General features: G+C 41.8%; 1 protein-coding gene across 7 annotated transcripts in view; it reads left to right on the forward strand.

Moving 5' to 3' along the window:
• kirre (kin of irre) overlaps nt 1-21,055 on the forward strand; it is a 394,149-nt gene that overhangs the window by 370,484 nt on the left and 2,610 nt on the right. For 4 of the 7 annotated variants that reach the window (NM_001258578.1, NM_080320.4, NM_001272267.1 and 1 more), the window contains 4 exons: nt 18,386-19,445; nt 19,515-19,617; nt 19,692-19,819; nt 19,876-20,980. In NM_001258578.1, coding sequence (NP_001245507.1) covers nt 18,411-19,445; nt 19,515-19,617; nt 19,692-19,819; nt 19,876-20,980 — 2,371 coding nt within the window. In that variant the 5' untranslated portion in view covers nt 18,386-18,410. Of the gene's footprint in view, nt 1-2,300; nt 2,357-17,771; nt 17,936-18,385; nt 19,446-19,514; nt 19,618-19,691; nt 19,820-19,875; nt 20,981-21,055 lie in introns of those variants that run through there. The other 3 variants (NM_001258579.3, NM_001258577.1, NM_166958.2) reach the window with 2 other exon arrangements.

A 21,055-nucleotide genomic window follows, 5' to 3' on the forward strand; every position in this document is an offset into this window, starting at 1 on the left:
AGGGGTGGGGTTGGGTTTTGGTGTTATGATTGTTTCACGAGCTGACAAATAGAGCAACATGGCTGGCGGATGGGCAAGGCGGGGGCGTTTGGTTGTGCAGCCGCACTTTTACGAAAATTTATGCCCCTCCCTGGCAATGAGCAATGGTTTTCGTCTAAAATCGCCATGGAAAAGCTGGCTAAGGAGTTGGTAAATCGAGAGATAGACAATAGGCGTGGCATGGCAGTAGGCATATGCTGTTCAAAACTCAAAGTCGATGACTAAAGTGCTGTGTTTAGTTGTATACATCCTTCGTTAAAAAATCAGGCAGCTATTTTTTTTTTCACTTTCCTCTTGACAATCTAAAAATTAACGAATAATACCCCATTAAAATAAGATTCGAGAATCACTTGAAATTCATTTACCTGACCAGCAACTCGTCGTTGCCGTTAAAAATCCCATTCAATTTCCTATTCAATATCCTCTAATCAGCACGAAAAATGTGCTACAAATTCCGGCCTTTTCCTAAATTATAACAAAGTATTTATATAGATATATCTATATCTATCTATCTATCAAAATCTATCTATCTATAATATTGCATAGCCAAGGAGGAGAAGGAAGAAGAAAAAGAGGGAGCAAAAACAGCCATTTGCCATGGCACATTAATATATTTATCAAAATCGTTTCCTTTCGCGCTTTTTCCTTCGAACGAATATTGTTTTTTTTTCCTGCGAAACGACGTGACATAATTAGGAAGAGAAGGTGCTTGGTGGGGGGGTGGATGTGGGGCGTGGCCTGTGGCATTGGGGCGTAAAAATATTAATTTCCACTTAAATGAAAAATTATGCTCAATTTGAGTGCCGACGCAGCAAATAAATTTTTGCACATAAATTCCCAAGCGCTAATAACAATAACAATAATAATCAGCCACATTACGAAGTATTTTGTTTCGTACGAAGGGGGGGTTTTTTTTGGGAGGGGGGGGGTGGTGTGCTGTGTTCGTTGTGGGCGTTCGCCCAAGTGGGAGTGGCAGCTAATGCCCGGCTATCGTTGGGCGATTAAAATTTTGTTATTAATTAGATGCGCCCGGTGTCGTGTAATAATTCACAGCTCATCCATATGCGTTGCACGTGTGTGTGTGTGTGTGTGTGTGTGCGTCGGTGAGTTGTTAATGTGTTGCGCATTAGTAAGAATTTGCGTTTGTGTGTGTGCGTATGTTTCAATTAAAGCAAAACCAAAAAAGTACTTTAAAAACACGAGAAACATCTAAACTTTGGGTATTTGCAAACTTGCTTATGTACAACATATAATTTAATTATACGAGTAAACTATTTCCATATTACGTATACGCCACCATAGTTATAACAATAAAATGAAATTATTTTCCACTTTGAACAAATACGCTTTAAAGGGCCTAACGAGATTTTTATGTGAACGATTTTTTGCGGCCAAAAAAAAAAAAAAAGGAAAAATTGTGCTCCAAAATTGAACAGCTTCCTCCAACCCCCTCCCTCCCCCCCCCCCCCCGCAATCAAAGATATGCATCCCCCCAATAATGCCCCTCCCCCTTAACTACGCCCATGGCCGGGGGCCTCTATCAATTTCAATTGCGTTTACTGCCGCTGGCAGTGTAATCAGTTTTTCGCTTATTGCCGCTAACTTCGCCGCACACAACGAGGTCAAATCAGACACGACACGCCCACTGCCGCCCACTTTAACCCCCCCTTGCGATGCCTCTTGAAATCCACTCATAGAGCCAGAGTATTGGATAATTGGGCTATGCGAAAAATCAGCAGCCATCAAATCCCTTGCATTCTACAATACATATGTGTAAACATATGCTATTGTCCACTTTATTTACTCTATTTAGTAGTAGCACCGCTTCATTCCCATGCCGCATTTTTCAAATATTTCCCTTGTGTGTTTATTTGTTTTCTTACTTCTATATATTTTTTTTTATTTATTTATTTATTTTTTTTTTGCTTGTGTACGTTTTATAGTTTAGTTTAGCCGAAAAATGTTCTTTTGTTCGATTTGTGTGCCTGCAATTGGCGAGAAATTCAAATTAAATCAATTTTGTTTTTGTAATTGGAGCTTGTCAATTGCTTTGATGTTGTTGCCTCACGATTCGTTATACTATTTTCCGGCTGTTTTCAGTTAAGCAAATAAAATGGAATGCCACACACAATGGCAGAGTGAAAGAGTAGAAATATAGAAAATTGACATAAACTAAAGAAAAATATTGCTGACAAAATTGTTATAAACATTGATTTTCAACCTATTTACCTGCTTTTTTTTTTTTTGTTCGCTATTTTCAGGTGAGTTGGCAAACAGAGATTTCGAGTGCTTTCAATGGGCTGTGTAAACTTGATAAGTGAGTGTACTTTGGTAATTAAGTTATTTTCACTGCGAAGGTATAACAAATAAACCCAAGAAAATCCGCATTTATTTATAAAAAGAAAAGAGGAAATACGAAAAAAAAAAGAAAAAATAACAAAACGCCATTCTCCTCCAATAAATTTATTCACTTTTTCCGCAAGTTTCCATCTATTTTCCAATTTATTTCAGCCCCCTCAAATAATTTTTTGCAGCTTGTTTCGAAGACAGATGCGGCAAGAGGTGAATTCATTTTTAATTAAAAACAAGCCACGCCCACCGCAAAAAGTAAAGCACGCAAAAAAAAAAAAAAAATTGCGAAACATAACAACTAGGGATAGAATATACACAAATATATAGTTCATATACAAGTACTATGTGCATATATATGCCGAAAACCACAGGCCCCACGGGTTTTTTTTTTTTTGCCATCTTCAGTCAAATTCATTTCGTGTAGAAAAATGTTAGCTGTGTGCAGTTTTTTTTTTTTAGCCAGCTTTCTTCTATATTTTTATACTTTTTCCTGCGACAGCTTTTCATTTGGCCGTGGAAAACCCCGTTCCATTGCCATTTCCATTTCCATTTCCCAGCATCCCAATGAAGCACTTTCTGGCTTAATGCCTTCCTAATTGAAAGTTGCAAAAATTACAGGTGAAAGAGACGGCAGAAAGTTTTTGCCCAGCAAACCGCAAATAATAACAAGAAGGAGTAGGAAAAGCGCCTGCCTGAGAACAAAGCCCGCAACGAGAGGAGTGAAAAACGAGTGGAAACGGGTGGAAAATGTCGAGCTATTGACTTCAAAAAAATTCTACAGCAGCACCCAAAAGAGCGCAGAAAGAAAATGCCGTTGCAAAAGATAAAACCAAGGGATATTATGAATAGAAATGCGGGAAAAGTATTTCTGTAGATTTGTACATTTGCACGGGATATATATTTCTTTAGAACATAAAAAAAAAATATCTATATTATTTACAAACATTGAAGTGGCTAAAAAATATATACTCCCCCTGCTTATGTTAGGACTAAAATCTCTATGAACTTAAAGCCTATTAGAAATGTGCATAGAAATTAATATATATATATATTTTTTTTTTTCTATTTAAAAAGTTTTTTTTTTTTCCTATTTTTTGGCGCAGTCAAGTGTCACTAATGCACTGACCTTGACTGTGCCCTGTTGAGGCTAAGCAGCTTATCTGCTGGCAAATGCATTGGAATCGCGTTCTCAATCAAGTCGGGTCAGCACCCACTGATGCCCATCTTAACCCGCAAACGCCCCCGGGCAGACGCTTAACCCATTCCAATTGGCAAGTGAGCTATTCGTGGGGCCATTTAATTAAGCGGGCGTGGCAATTGATTATAATCGGTGCCTACCGAAAGCGAATGACAAACAAAACGAATTTCGATATCCAAAACGTTATCCAAATCGAAATCGAATTCCAAAACCAAATTGATTGCCAAAATGAGGGCCGAATAACGGAATAACAAGCAGATAAATAAATACATAAAAGGGTGTTGTAGGTCAAAACACGCGTGACCTTGCCGAACATTTTGCACAGCAGCTTTTCCTCTGGCCATAAATAATTTATTGCAATTTTCCTCTCTCATTAATTTGCGAACAGTCAAATGGCAAATAATCGGAGCCCCAAGGCTCCAAATAATTCCATTAACTGGCAAATAGAAATCCAAATTACGCAAATAAAACGGAATTTCGTAATGTATTATGTCAATCAGCCGGAGGTAACACTAGAATTACACAAGAATTATAAGCAGTTAATATGGTTAAAATCGAGAAATTTCCTGCTCAGCACTTTTTAGGCAAAAAAAAAAAAAATATTTTTTTCTTTTTTATTTTTTTTTTTTTTTTGCTATAATTACTGTGATAAAAGTGTAACATTTATGTACTTCATCTAGTTGTTTTTCATCGCATTTTATTACCACTTTGCCAAGGGTTGAATTAGTTTGCTTAACACTTCTGTTTGGGCTTATTCGATTAATTAACAAATTAATTGTGGAGCAAGTGCGGCCTCAAACTTTACTCGCCGCTAAGTCAACAGAAATCGAAAACTTTTCAAATTGTCATAATTATTCAAAAACGTTTTCCGCCCAATTTGAATACAGTTAGGCACGCCGCTTGTTTTTTTTTTTATTGCTTTTCCAGAAAGGTTCTTTCCTTTAATCACGCCTCTTTGATTAATGGCTCTCCGGCAATTGACAGGAATTTGTTGTTTGCAGTAAAAGGAGAAAAAAAAATGAGTAGCCACGAAAATAGAAATAGGGCTAAAAATGTTGCCAAGAATCTTTGTGGCTCGGCCAGAGACAAGCGACAATGAGACAAAATTGTCGCAGATTTTTCTCTTTCTTTTGGATTTTTTTTTTTCTTATTTTCCATGCCCTGCGGCATTCAAATATGCAACAGCAAAGCGGCGGAAAAGCAGGAAAAATGGTGAAAATGGGTTGGGGAGAGATGCCTGGGCATGCCAAAGGTAGCTGCCAATTTATTTTGCATTTTGCTTGGCTGATATTGGCCATCTTTATACTCTTCCCAAAAAGGTGAAAGAATATATGGAAACTAATATTTTAAATCTCTGATGGAACTTTACTTTTATTTAACAAAATTGAACCAGCGGATTTCTTTGACGAATTCAAAATTTAACGCAGAGTATTGGTACTTTATTATTATTATATATTCGTTGTGTGATTCTATTTTTTTTTTCTGTCCCGGTTTCTTCTCGTTTTTATCGCGACATTTTTCTGCGAGATTTTTTTTTTTTTTTTTTTTTTTTGTGCAAGGGGAAAGTGGAATTCCTGCATAAATCGCATTGATACGGGCACAAAAAAAGAGCAGAAGGACTTTTTCCCTTTGTTCGCCGATAGACTTGGCCACGTTTTATGGCCACGCCCCCTCTTAACCCATGAGAGCACCGCCCTGGTCCTGCACGTGATGTGAAAGAATCGCTATGCCAGCTGAGCCCAGAACGTGTCCTTCCACCAAACTCCACCAACTGCAACTCGAATTCAGATCTCAGCTGGAGTCGACGTCTGCCCAGTGACACTGAGAACAAAAAAGTGTATAACCTAGCAAAAAAAAAACAAGAACCTTAGTTGCATAAGTTAAAGATAATAAAAATAACGCTTGCAACCAACAATAGCTCAGTTTGCACTTGATAAAGTGAGTATCAACTATATGAAATGCTATTTTCTTTGGCTTTTCGAGTTGGTTTTTTTTGCAGTGAAGTCCTAATGATAAGTCTAAACTTTTTGAGGGGTGGTTAAGTTGGCCAGGGGTTATGGTTATATCCGGAACTCTGGTTGCATGTGAGTTCATGTGACAAATGAGCCAGCAGCCAGGATTCAAGAGTGCGGAAAGAAAGAAATTTGTAGATAAAAAGCAGTTTGCAGTCTGGCGGAGCAAAGGGGCAGTAGGGGAATGCCATAGAAATGCATTGCAGCATTGTGTGATATCAATATTTGATCAGAGAGCTAGCAACATCCAATTCACGTTCGTCCATTTACAATTTAGATTTTCATATTTTGGGCGCTTGTTGTAACATAAATTAAATAACCACAAGAAACAAGATGAATACTTGTATTTTACGCGATAAAAAAGTTGTCTTTAAGCCAGGCCAAATGGCACTTTAAGCCAAATGCCCCCCCCCCCCCCCTTTCTGGCAAGTGAGCGAATTTCCCATCACTGATTGACTGCCAAAAGCGAATAATTCAAAGTTCCTGACAAACTTTCCCTTTTGTTCCTGCCATTTCTTTTCCTTTCTTTTATGCTCTCTTGTTTATTTTTTTCGACTCGCTTTCGGCCTTGATTTTTTTTTTTTTTTTTTTTTTGGCTTTGGCGGACTTGGCCCTAGAATTTATTTTTATGACTCACGCACTTTTGCGGCTTCCGCTTTGGAGCTGCTGCTCCATCAAAATGGAGCCATCAACACCTGCTTAGAGGTAAAAAAGTGGGTGGCAGTTCGTTGGCAAGCGCGAGAGTGAAGGGACCAAAGTGCGAAATATTTATTTCGCTGGCAGAGAAACTTGGCTTTGAGTTATGGCCGGGCTGTCTGCGGAACTCAATTTGAATAAAATTGTTGAAACAAAACTCAAGCATATATGCACTGGGAAAAAAAAAACGGAGGTTGGGCACACGCGCCGCAAATGTAAATAAAAAGCCTACACTCGAACAAAACTCAAACAGAAGGAGCAAAAGCCATCAAAATGAAGGCCAAGATTGAGGGTTGTTAAGTTCTGCAAAATGGGGGGCAGTGATTTGCAGCCCCCCCTACCCCCCTTCCCCACCCGGCATCCAACACAACTGCCAAACTTTTCGCGATGCGGCGGCTTTAAAACGAAGTTTACGGCATGGCAGCGAGTACTTTTCCATTTTGCCGTTTGATTTTTACCCCATTTGTTGGGCCATTGCAATTGCCAACAGTTGGGAAAGTACAGTAAAACATGTTTTTGCATGTGTGAAGAATCAAGGCGCATACACTTAAAAAAAAATGAAACAGTACAGTGCGACTTGGAAAAGCACGACAGCGGCAGCTAAAAATGCAATTATAATGATTAAAAATGAATGAATGAATGAATGAATGAGGGCGTTCTTTTGTAATTAAAAAGGTGCCACTTTGCTCTTAACGGGCGTTCACTGTAGTCGCCCACGCGGCCTTTAAGCTTATTTACTGCTTATATATTTTAACACTACCCGTGCCCCAAAAACTGGGGCACAGCTTCCCCTGCATATCGCCCCCCTGACAACGCCCACCTAACCCCGCACCCCTCGAAGTTCGACCCCCCCCCCCTCCCCTCCCCTCGCCCAATGCGAGAAATGAATCCCCGAATAACAACAACAAACGATTTCCCTCGCCTGGTCGGCGATATTGGAGCGGGCTTCAATATATATTTTATTTTTCGGCAGCACTTCCGTGGCAGTCAGCCAAAACACCCCCGCCCCCCCCCTTCCCCTTTCCCTTCACCCACTGAGGGGCATCCTGAGCGGCGAATCTCCTGCAGCCAGCCACCCCACCCCCTCCCTCCCCCTCTCGATGGCCCTCAACATGACAAATGGCTGCAAATCGTCTTCCTGTCGCGACCGCCGCGTTGACAGCAAATGGTTTTTCCTTTTCTTTTTTATTCTGTTTTTTCGGTGTCTTTTTTTTGTTGTTGCTGCCGTATTTTTTATCGTTATTTTTCATTATTTATTTATTTATTTAGCATTGCTTGTGCATTTTCGTTATATTTATGCCTGTACCGCATTTCTTGCGCCTTATAGGGCAGCACGAAACATTCTTATCAGCAAGTTTTCCGGGTTTTCCGGGCTTTCATTTTTTTTTTTTTTTTCTGGCTAGCTGCCACAACATAAAATAGGGACACCACTAAAGTCAGACTTTAAGCAACAGTTTGGTCTTAAAGTATTATTTGAAAAGCAACTTTATTGCTCTGAATGTAATGTAAAAGAGCTCGGAAGACAAGTTGGAGATAAGAGTGATTTAAATAAAGCCATTCACCTTGAGAGTAATGCGAAATATTCCCTCGAAATGTCATCCCAAAAGTACTCGACATTGATTTAAGCCGCAACGCCCACTGGCAGGGCTCGATTGAAGACCCAAAATGAACCCGGGCCAACCTTTTCCAAATTGGTAAATTTGCGAAATTCAAGCGTTTTGAGGTTTGGCGACCTTTTAACCCTCCTCCCTTTAACCCGCCAAAATGTCCGGGCACCGCAGTCTTGTCAACTTATTTAGTGCTCGGCCGCAAGACCCAATCACAAACATACAAACAAGATGGGAAATATTAGCTAAAGAGTGAGACGAGACATATGGGCGGGCGGGAGAGAGAGAGGGAGTGAGTGAGTGAGATGGACATATACACATATGTACATGTACGTATATGGCGCGGGAAAACAATGCACTGGCAACACGCAATCCAAAAAGTGAACTAAAGTTCAGAGGCGGAAATTTCGCAGCGACCGCAGCGACCAGAAAACAGAACCGAAAACCAAAGCCAACCAACAGCTAGAAGCTGGCGTTGGGTTAACGTGGGCGTTAGGGGGTTAAGAGCGGCTGCCAACTAAACATTACGCATACGCCACGTTGTCTGCGCACCTACACACACACACACACACACTTGACCGACAGATGGGGCTCGCATAATAGCATTAAATATTAGTTTTCATATGCATATATCTAGATATATTATATGAAAGGTCGCAACGAAATAGGTGGCCAAAAATTGAGTATTGAGTACATTCATTGCGGAGTTTGAACACTAGAATGTATTGTATTATTTTGACCGCGAGTGTATGGACGTCTGACCATTTGGCGGACCAGCGGCAGCTGGAAAAGCTCTCACAAAAGAAGCAAACAAAGCGGAAGGAAATAAAGAATAAAGTGGGCGACGACCTTTTCACGAAAATTCATTGTCAAGCCGTGTGTGCCGAGAAAAATGAGGGAAAATGGGGGGAAAATGAGGGGAAAATGGTGGAAATGGCCGGGCGCGAATGAGTGGGAGAATGAGTGGACCTGCACCTGACACGAAACTGTTGACGAAGTCGGGCCACTTCAAACAGTTTTCGCCCACCCAACGACCTCCCGAGGCCGTTTATTAAAACTAATTAAAATGTTTAAAACATTTATAGAACAAACGGAATGAAGAGGAACGTTCGGGGGGGAGGGGGGACGTGGCGGGGTCTGGCAGGGGAACAATACACTGGCAAGGACATTCAAGGGGAGCGAGTCCTTAATTGCCGTAATTAACGTTGGCAACAACGCAGCAACCCACCAACGCCCATTCTGAATTTTGTTTTAGTACCAGAACAAAACCGGAAATACTTTATGCAATTTTTTGTTTTTTTTTGTTTTGCTTAAATGCAATATTTAGTGGCTTCAATTGAAGGCAGCAAAAACTGTGAGTGCTACTACCAGCGCCTCTTTTCTTAGAAGAGATCCTTGGAAAATCGGCCACAATTCGCTTTCGCTGACCTCGTATAACTTTCGTTTGCCGGATTTCGCCGCTGTATTTCCCGCTGGCATCCTTCGTAGGACAAAGATCCTTGTGCGTCCGGCACTTCATCAATCCCTGCTGCTCGCCATATCCCTTTCTGAGCTGTTCCCATTTTGGGTTTCTGCGAGGCATTCACAAACTGGCAAGGAGCGTGATTTTGCTCCCTCTATTTTCGCCTTTATCCAGCAGATTTTCATTTTTTTTTTCATTTTTTTTTTTACTCCTTTTGATTTGCATTTCTGCTGCTGACATCGATTTGGCCGCTTTTCAAGTGCACAATTCTCTTTCATTTCCTTTTGCCACACATCTCCTCTCGGCTCGCGGATTCCTTTTGTTTTCTTCGCGATTTTTTTTTTTTTTTTGTTGGATATCGTTGCGCGACATTTGCATAAGTCCGCATAGAGCCACGCCCCCCGCCCTGCTGATCCACGTTTTGAGAGTGTGCACTGGAAAATGAAAAGTCCTTCGTTTGATCGCAAAACGAAGGAGTTGCGCACTTTATATACATATATTTCAAAAGATAAAATGTGCATTATTGTCAAATTCAACGATTTATAGCTGCCCTTTTGGGCTGTGTAACATATATGGTTTATATAACACATACAGACACCCATTGCTCTTTATTATTTACACTTGCACCAGCCACCCACTGCCACTATTTCCATCCCCCTGCAACTCTAGTCCCCCCTCCCCATTCACCTTATTGGCCACTCATGCGCAAGGACAAAATGCTTTTGCAAATTGATTGAAGGCGCGCTTCGGCTAGATAACTAATCAATATATTTTTGTAATATTATGCCAAAATCTATTAAAATTTATCTATGGAGGAGGAACCGAGAACAATTTAACATCCATTTTTCATTTTTTTGTTTTTTTTTTTTTTTGAGTAAAATTCCTCATGAAATTAAACAAAAATACATCTTTATTCGATGGTAGCGCAAAATATGAAATTCTATACCATATTTTTCATTTTTCGCATTTTATCTACGAATTGCTCGCCGGTTCTTCGTTTTCGCTTCCAACCGCAGGGCGCAGGAATGTATGCAACATTTTTTTGTTATTCAACTGCACCAAATTATTTTGGGAAAAAATAAAACAGCAGGCAGGGCAAAAAAAAAAAAAAGCAGAGAAACCAAATGCATGTCCTAATTGATGACAGGGCAAACATGGGGCAAAGCAAAGAAATAGGAGAAGTAGTGGAGCCAATAACAACTAAGGGGGGTAAATCGAAACTAAGCAAAACAAAAGCTAAAACCGAAACCAAAACAAAAAACAAAAAAAAAAGAAAAACGGAAAACGCAACGAAGTTTTGCACAATTTAGTGCACATTGTTGCCATTTATTGTTGTTATTGCCGCTGTAAAATTGACTTAACTGTACTGCAACAGCAATAATAGCAACCCCCCAACACTGGCCTACACTGGAAAAAAACAAGGCACAAAACTCATTTTTGACGTTTGAAGTCATTGAAAGCTTGCCAGTTGTGCAAGGTCGCCAATCAAGCAAGGTCACACTGCAAACTTTATGATGATCCTAGCATATTCTAGCATATATTTTTAGTCATAGAGAAAAAAAGAAAGGATTTTTTTTTTCATGTGCACAAAAGCATTAGAAAATCCCCCTCCTTGTTCTAACCCTTTTTTATTTCGTCCTACTGGTTAGGGAACTTTGTGCCCATTATTGATCCACTGCATATAGGAGAGACTATTCCACCTTAACAGAGGGGCGTAACCTCGCTCAACTCTCGACCCCTGCCCTTTCGGAACACCCCCCTTCGCCCCTCCGCCCATGGGAATGCCTAATACGGGTCTTTATTTAATTTAATGCCATTTTGTGCTGCCACCCCACACAAAAAGGGATGAAGCCGAAGGAACAACAACCGCAGGAGCAACAACTTAATATTCATAATAATAATACGAGCAAATAGACTGTGCGATAGATAGGAAAAACATCAAATGCCACAAAAGGGCGAGCAGGATGGGCTTCTTAAAAGGCGGATATGCTGTTGTGTATTCAAAAAAAAAAAAAAAATATTTAAAAAAAAAAAAATAAAAAAAAATATATAATGGAGCAAAGAGTGGTTTATGCGTTACATTAAATCGCCTTGAATATACATATATATGTATATAGCATATATTTATGTGACTAGTGAAAATATTGCATTAATTTAGCCGTCGCTTTCATTCACTTAAGTTCGCCCTCAAAATGCAGCGACTTCTTGCACTTTTCAATGTGCACTCAGCATAAGCTTTACAATTTCTTTAATATGTTTTCATTTTGCTTGGATCGTGCACCTTTTAGCTGTGCCACTTCCACATGTTGACACTGCGCAAAATACGCAAATGATAGTGTGGCACAAAAAATTCAAAAAATGGCAATGCAACATTTGCGTAACATATTCTGCACTTTTGGCTCATTTAAGTACATAAATTATTTCGTTTATCTCCTTGAAAAGCGTTTTCAGATTCATACGTTAACGAAAATTGTTACAGTGTACTCGTATTCATTACTGCGTGAATGATTCATTCGATAGTCGCTGCAGTTGCAGCTATTCCCATGTAAAAGTTGTGTGTGTGTGTGCGGTGCATCTGTGTGCCGTGTGTGTGTTAAAAAAAAAAAGAGAGAGATTGTTTATTATACAGCAGACGGCGGAAGGCAGCGGCGCATTCGCCTCCTTCTTGCAACAATAACACAAAAAATACAAAAGGAGCACAACAACAACAACAACAACGAGAAACACATGTCCGCTTGGGCGCCTTGTCTTAACACCCCGCAACCCGCCCTCGAAACCCACTAAATTCCCAGGACAACAGGCGCCTTGTTGCACATGAATAGACACGCACACACGTGCAATTACCAGCACCCACCCCCCCCCCCCTTTTGGTGCTTTTCTTACTTTTCAGTACTTTGCTTAAACGCTTTAAATTGTTTTCCATTTTCCGTCTTTCCTTCTTATTATTTTTTTTTTTTTTTTATTTTTGTTCGTTGTTGTTTTGGGGCAAGGAAAATTTGTACCTAAGCGCATTTGGGGAATTTAAACTCATTTTATGAGCCTTTTCGTAAATCGCCCAGGACCTCGTCCCTTTTTCCTGAATTTTCCATTAAGGGAATACACTGAGTGAGCAGAGCGCAAAAAGATATGTTTATCCAGTGTCCAAGTCGCAATTTTCCAAGGAGCATGCACTAATATGTACGCTTATGCTAAATAAAAAAAAAATAAAAAATTAAAAAAAAAAATAACCAAAGGCACTGCTATCGCAACAATCACTGGCTTACGGAAAATGTTAACAGTTTCATAATTGAAAATGCAACAAAGTACGCGGCTTGCCAACGAACTTTATGCAAAATATCGTTGTTAATTAACGCACTTCACGTAACCAATTTAAGCCAACGAGCAGCTGATGGGCTAGTAATGAAATATTTCGCCAGCAGTTAATTACACACAGTTAACTCGTTCGTTTGCCGGAATTCGCCGGATTCCAATTGAATCAATTTACAAATTAGAATTTCACATTGCTCAATCACTATGCCAGCGCAGCGCCATCTAGTGTAAATATTGTGAAGCACTCTCATGCACCGTGGGTCAACATTTGAACTTTGCGCGGTAATTTGTTGCTGGGGTGTAGAAGTGGGGGGGTTCATTTTAAGGGGCCCACTACACTTAACAAAAATATTAAGAAATTATCCCTGTGCTTGCTGCCAAAAGGAAAAAAGGCCCCCTTCAATAATAAATATATGCACCTGGTGCGCCACTGTTCTAATATTAGAGGTGCCAAAAAGGGAGTGATGGTCGGTGGGTGTTGGTGTGGGCGGTGCGCTTTGCTTTATTGTTATAGCGCAAACAATTTCGTGTCATCCGCAATTAGGCAGGCTTCTGGCTCAGGCTCGCGTAATATCGATTTAATTGCGAACGCTCGCCGAAGGGGGGTTAAGATGGCCCACCAGGGGTTAAGGGATTCAGGGGTTCAGGGGTTTTGGCTAGAGAGCTGCGCATATATGCATGAGGTATCCACATCAACAACAAGCAGCAGGAACAAGGTGGCTAATGTGGCCACGGCGGATTGAAAGAAAAGCGAATGCGACACGCAAACTTTCAAAAGACGTTAATGAATGATTGCAACTATTCGAATATCAGTATATCATTCAAAGATGATTATGATTTATAAAATTTTGAAAAGAAAGCAATTTGGAGCGCAATATTCTGGTAGCTTAGCTGTTTAGTTTCAGCTGGAGGATTAATCCGCTCCAGATCCGCCGAATACCAATGCGCCCCCCACCGAATTTTCCACACTACATGCATAATTGAATTTAGTGTAGCCGTAGCCGTTCGGTCTCATTCCCATTCGAACTGGATGAGGTTCCAATTTGATTGCATTAACATTTGACATCGTCAGGAGCGCAGGACTTTTGGTCACGATGGTGTGCAGACGTGGCAAAATACAAAAGGGCACAAACACACGACGACACTGCGAGAAATGGGGGGGGCGCATTTTAAATTGATGTAGCCACTCTGGAGCAAACTTTCACGGATTGCTTTCAGTGATGCCACACACAGATGTTGTGCATACATTAAACAAAAGGTTTTCGTCCTTTCGACAGCCGCCGCCTGTGTTTCTCTAACAAAGCAACGTTGCTTGCTTTGTTTTGCCGGCCTTCGCTTAATATGCAGGATTTTGTTATTAATATTCAATTAAAAGGCTTCAGCTGGAAGCAGCAGCGGGCGTGGCCGTTGGATAAATGCGAAGGCGGCGCGAAAAGTTTTCCTTAGCTCGCCTTTGCCGTTTTCCTTTCGTCGATGCCCCGCAAAAAAAAACAAAAAAAAATAAAACAAAAAAAAAATTGATGAATTTATTGGCCGAGCCACGCCCCCTGCTCCTCGACGCCCACGACTAATTTATAGCTGCTACTGATGAGCGGCAAGAAGAGGACCAAGTGGCACCAGCTGAGCAACATAAATTTGATTACGATTTCTCCCCATTTTGTTGCTCCTTGGGAACAGTGTCCTTAAACTGTTCCCACTTCTTGTTTTTTTTCAATTTAAATTATAAATAGCTGGTAAATCGAAAAAAAATATGTTTGAACTGCATTTTGTTGAAGTATTTTTTACACCACATCTTTAGGTTAGTCGCTCTGTGAAAGTAAACTTCCGCCAAACTCAAATAAAAAAGGATAATAAACACATGACAATCCAGCAATACGCGTGCAAGTGTGTGTGTGTGTGTGTGTGTGTTAATTTGCTCCAACTTGCTAGTATGTGTGTGTGGCGTAGTTTTCCAAAGAGGAGGAAAAACTTTTGTTTACCCAATGCTAATGCTGGGAATGAAAGATATTTCCAGCGAAAATTCCTTCGTGAGGGATCTAATTAACATAATGTTGGGAACACCCCCACTCCTGGTTTTCCTTTTCCTTTTCCTTCTTTTTTTTTCCAACCGTCTCTATGACACTGCACTTGTGTGGGTGTAGGTGTGTCTGTGTATTTGCTTGTGTGTGTCATTAGCGTTTTCATGGCATGTGTTTTGTCCGCTTTTCCTGTCTCCGGTTTAAGTTGCCGTTTTACACAAAGAAAAACAAACTAACAATATGTACGCAGTTTTTTGTGTTAAAAAACTCTTAGAGCATCTATTATTAATTTAATTTCAATTATTATAAATCATTTATTTGATCAGCTATTGATTGCTTCGTGTCGTTTTTATTTGATTAACTTTGGATAAACATTACATTTTGCACCGAATTCCTAAACTACTTTGCTGGTTTTTTTTTTTTGAACCTGTCCCTTTCTGTCGTCAGTATAGCTGTCTCTCTCGCTTTTCCTTTTCTGGTGGCATTTTCAGCACGTGCGTTCTCGACAATAGCAACAAAAACAGTAGTACCTAAACTAAACCAAACTCAAGTAACTACAAAGGCAACAAGAACGCCGACAGTCAGCAATTACAATAAACAAAACAAAACGCAGCGAATTCTGGAAAATGTAGGAAAAGTTGGGGGGTGAAGGGGGGAGGGGGGGGGGGGTGTGTGTGTGTGTGTGTGTGAGAAAAAGACACAGAAACGAAAAGGAAATGGGTTACTCGTGCAGGGGAAACGACTTTTGTCTCGAAAAATGTACGCTGCCCTGATTATGGTTATATTTCGAAAAAAAAAAGTACAGTCAGCAGGCAATTAACGCATAATATGCGCATTAAAAACGATTCACCAACACTAAATTTAACGAAACCAACGAGTGGGCTGCTTAACGATAATGGAACATCGAGCGGAAAATTATGCAATGCTTAACAAAAACGACACACATTTAACTCAATCCAAAACATAACGAATCTAACTCGAAGGTTAATAAACCTTCATATTTTCCCTGCTCCACTTCACATAGCTCTGGACAATCGTAGTGATTATAGTAATTCATGATCTTGGGGACAATAAAAACCAAGTGACACAGCGATGGCAGACCGAAAGTAATTTTAATGTCTCGCCTGGAAGTACATAAAAGCCAAAGTCGCCTGGGGGGAGGGGATAAAGGAAGAAGAAAGTTCCAATCCTCCGGGTCCCAAGCACGCAAAAGAAAATGGTGAAAATGGTGAAAATGTGGTGGTGGGGAGGGGGGTGTGTGGGGTCTAGAGACTATCGGGGAAGTGGTTTTTACTATCCAACGAGAATCTACCGCAACTAAAAACAAAAGTTATGTGTGCACGAAAAATCATGTCCAGTCATTTCCTGTACAACTTTGGCCGAAGGACCCATGGGGTCCTGCCACACACTGCCGGAGGGGAGGGGTGGAAGGGGGGGGGGGTGGAATTGGGGGATTGGGGGCCCTCCACTCAAGCCAAGCCGCTTTCATTTCGCTGGCCTTTTATGGTCATAAAAATTTTATTATAATTTTTAATAATTTAGGCAAGCATATTGCTGCCAGCGCAGTAGCTAACCAAAGTTTTTCCACAGTTTTTCTTTGCCTTTTGTCAGAGCCCCACCCCCCCCCCTCCTCCTGCTCCTGCTCCTGCTCCTTCCTTTTTATCACCTGGCATATACGCACGCCGGGCATTTCCGGCTCTATATATGCCGCCGACTCTTCTGGGCGACGGACAAAATACGGACGGACACGAAATACGGACAGTGGAGCCCAGTAGTCGCAGTCAAAGTGCAAATGCCGTAAATCATGGCGCTGGTAAACAAGCAACAGAGGCAGCAGAGGCAGCACACACAAAAAAACGGGGCGAAAACAATCGAGAAGGTACATATGTACGTACATGTATAGCACTGGCAAATATCCTGGAAAACTATAATGCAGTCCACTACTAGTCTACTAGTCCAAGCTATAGCCACTCGTTTTTTTTAGTTTAGCCCATTATTCTAACTTTTTCAAATAAAATAAGTTAGATGGGAAATCAAATTTCCTTTAAACTTATGCGTCTAGTCAAATATACCCTTAACATTTTATTGCCAGTGTAGCAACAGAAAGAAAAAGCACAGAAAATAGCAAAAGGATAGCCCGTATATAAGCTATAGACGCAGCTAAAGCGATAGTGATACGGATTGTTCGGATATATGTATGTATATGCTGTCCTTCGGCGCGTTTCGTTGGCGTTTTAAGCGCGTTTCGAGCGCGTTTTCAGCGCGTTTTGTTCTATTTTGCGCGCTTTTTCGTTTTCCGTTTCATTGTTTCCCCTTGTTTTGTTTTTTTTTGTTTTTTTTTTTTTGCCCTGCGAAGGTGGTGCCAATTTGATGAAATCGTTAGCATTAACCCATGCTTAGATGGCGAAAGGTAGAAAATGGCTGGAAAAACTGGCAAACTCCTTTCCACTGTTTCAAGGATGTGGCAAAAGGGAAAAACAAGCTCGCAATGTCTCACGTGCGCCACTCGATAAGGAGTTTAAATTGTTTTGCCAGCAATTCCAGAAACTTATATCGTATATACATATGTACATATGCACCACAAAGCAATTTAACTTATTTATTTTCATAAGTGTGAAACTTAATTGTACTTCTGCTTTAAATATTCTGCGCGTTGTAGTACCGACTACAATAAAAAAAAATAAAAAAAAAAGAAAATGAAGCGAAGAAAAATGCGAAAGGCAAACAAAAGCCGCAAATGCCAAGGCCAAACAGCCACTGACAAGGGGATGAAAAGGAAAACTAGGGGGTGGTCCTATGTCCCATATGTCATACATATGTTTGGCGGCCTGTTTGTTTATGGGGGCCCACATTCAGTCGAGGAAATGTACACAAACCCAACGGAAAGTAAAAAAAAAAAAAAAAAATTGACGACAGAATGTGTGAAAAAACGCGTTACAAAATCGCTGGAAAAATATTGTGCAAACGGCACAAGGCTTCAAAGTTTGCAACGAATTTTTAGTTTTTAGTGAGTAGATTCAAGTGAAAGAACGGGGTAAGCTGTTAATAGTTTGTAGTAAGAAAATTTGGCAAATTTAAATAGTATTTTTTTTTTTAGATGTATTCTTGGATGTCATTTGTTTGTTTGTTTCTTTCGGTGCACAAATGCAGTTACATTCACGGCTTAGCGGCCGTTGCAGTTGCAGTCCGCTGCAGTTGATGCCACAAATCCAGACAACTGACAAGCCCACATATTTCGCTTCGTAATACCAGCGTTCCCACACACTCCACTCTACACTGGCCTTTCATTTGGCTTAAACTTGACCCACAAAACGAATTTCATTGCATTCGTTTGCCATGCGAGAAGTAAAAACAAAAAAAAAAAAAAAAAACGAAAAAAAAAGTAAAAGGTGGAAAGGTCGAAAAGAAAAGGGGATTTTAAACAGTCGGATGTCCTTTGCCAGCGACTCGCTTGTAATTATATTTTTTATGGCATCAGCTTCCATTCCGATTGCATTCATTGCGAAACTGCAAGCTGTAATTCAATTAAGGGGAAAACCATAAATAGCGAAAAAAAAGAGTTGAAAAAACAAGAGAATTTTTACAGAATTTTACATATGCAACTGTTCCAAAAGTCACTAAATCCAATATAATTATTTCATTATTAATAAATGCAAGCCTAACTTTATATTTCAATCTTCCATTTCTTTCAGCTGAGTTAGCAATTTGCCGCTGAAAATGAAGCGAATGCGCAGCAGTCGCCTCCTGGTGCTGCCATTGATCCTTGTGCTGATCCTGACGCTGCTCCTCCAACCGATTGCCGTCCACGCCAAATCGAAGAAGAACAAGTCCAGCCAGAGCTCGCACCACGGTGACTCATCCTCCTCCTCCTCATCCTCATCCTCGTCGAGTGGCTCCTCATCGGCGGCAGCATCGTCAGCGAATGATGAAAGCAAACCGAAGGGCGGCGACAATGGTGGTCAGCACTTTGCCATGGAGCCGCAGGATCAGACGGCCGTCGTTGGTTCACGCGTAACGTTGCCATGCCGGGTTATGGAGAAAGTTGGTGCCCTGCAATGGACCAAAGATGACTTCGGTCTGGGCCAACATCGCAATTTGAGCGGCTTCGAACGCTACTCGATGGTCGGCAGCGATGAGGAGGGTGACTTCTCATTGGACATTTATCCGCTAATGCTGGACGACGATGCCAAGTATCAGTGTCAAGTGGGTCCAGGTCCACAGGGCGAGCAGGGTATTCGTTCGCGATTCGCCAAGCTAACCGTTCTCGTTCCGCCCGAGGCGCCGAAAATCACGCAAGGTGACTATCTGGTGACCACCGAAGATCGTGAAATCGAATTGGAGTGCGTGTCGCAGGGCGGCAAGCCCGCAGCCGAAATCACTTGGATTGACGGACTGGGCAATGTCCTAACCAAGGGTATTGAATATGTAAAGGAACCGCTGGCCGATTCGCGTCGAATTACAGCCAGATCGATACTGAAATTGGCGCCCAAGAAGGAGCATCACAACACAACGTTCACGTGCCAGGCGCAAAATACCGCCGATCGAACCTATAGATCGGCCAAACTGCTGCTCGAGGTGAAATATGCGCCCAAGGTCATCGTTTCGGTTGTGGGTGGTGCATTGGCTGGTGGCAAAATTCCCGAAGGCGCCGAGGTAATACTAAGCTGTCAGGCCGACGCCAATCCGCATGAGCTCAGCTATCGTTGGTTCATCAACGATGAGCTAATGACCGGAGACTTTACCACTAAGATGGTAAGTGCATCAAAAGTCAATGGAAAAGCGCTAAAAACCAGTTGTTAAAGTTCATCGATTTCCTTTCAGATCATTCACAATGTTTCGAGGCAATATCACGATGCCATAGTCAAGTGCGAGGTGGTTAATGCGGTGGGCAAGAGCGAACAGAGCAAGAAACTGGACATTAGTTGTAAGTACTCAATGGCCATTAGTGATGATAGTACATGCCATGCTAATAGATCACGTTTTCCTAAACCAAACCAGTTGGTCCAGTTTTTCGCCAGCGTCCCGTTAGCGTGGAAGCCGATCTGGGCGCCACCGTTAGCATGCGTTGCGATGTGGCTGGCAATCCGGAGCCCGAAATCGAATGGATCAGCGAGAACTCCGATCAGGTGCGTCAAACTTTCGTTCTGCTAACACATTCAATTTACAATTCAATCTCGCGCAGGTTGTTGGCGTTGCAGCGGAACTGAAATTGAAAGTGAGCAGCGAAACGGCAGGTCGCTACTTTTGCAAGGCTGTGGTCAATGGATTTCCCGAAATCGGTGCCGAGGCAACGCTGTACGTGAAAAGGGCACCGATTATCACATCGCACAAGGTGCAATTTGGCGGAGTTGGTGGTCGCGTTAAGATCGATTGTTTGGCCTTTAGCATACCGAAGGCGGAGCATATACTCTGGTCGTTCGAGGGCAAGATTATCAATATGAGCAGCGCCGATCCGGATATATATATATTCGAGGAGCATCATTTGCCGGAGGGCGTGCGAGCGGCCTTGATTATTCGCGATAGCAAGGCCACACATTTTGGCAAATACAATTGTACAGTGATGAATTCGTATGGCGGTGATTCGTTGGTTATAACATTGCTACGCGAACCGGGCAACATACCCGTTCTGCTGGTCGTTATGGGCTCCATGTTTTGCGTGGCCATCATTCTGATGATCGTAATGATTATTATCGTGTACCGCAAGCGACGCAGTCGCAAGAAGCCCATGCCAGCGGATGTAATACCGGAGGCATCACGCGGCGGTGATAAGCTAAACGAATTGAAGAGCGAGCTACGCTCGAAGGCCTATGATGTGGAATACTCGGAGGCGGGCGGCGATGGACTGGCCATTAATCTTACCCAATCACCGATGCCCGATGTTCAGATGAAGGGCGCCACACTTGGTGTGCCACTAGCCGGACCCGTTAAGTTCGATGAGCGCTTTTCGGGCGATTTCGGTGGCGATCGTTACAATCGACAGTGTCACATTAAGAATCTAAAGAATCAACAGGAGACCGCCTACAAGGGTAGTCCACAGGCCAATGGCTATGCCCATTACTTTGAATATGCCCTCGACTATAGTCCGCCGGGCGGTGAGGGTGCTGCCGTGGTGGTGGGCAGCGGCGGCGTTGGCAAGTTGAAGAACGGTGGCATGAACTCGGCCACGTTGCCCCACTCGGCGGCTGCCACCGTGAATGGGGGCGGTGCTGGCAATGGGGGCGGTGCCAGTTTGCCGCGCAATCAGCGGCACGAGATTCAACAGTCGCAGCAATCAAACGGATTTCTCGGTGAGTTTACAAATATATATATATATAGTTATATATATTTAGGCAATGAAACTGATGTGATCTCTACGACTTTCG

Source organism: Drosophila melanogaster, chromosome X (genome assembly GCF_000001215.4).
Source record: "Drosophila melanogaster chromosome X".
Taxonomy (NCBI): domain Eukaryota; kingdom Metazoa; phylum Arthropoda; class Insecta; order Diptera; family Drosophilidae; genus Drosophila; species Drosophila melanogaster.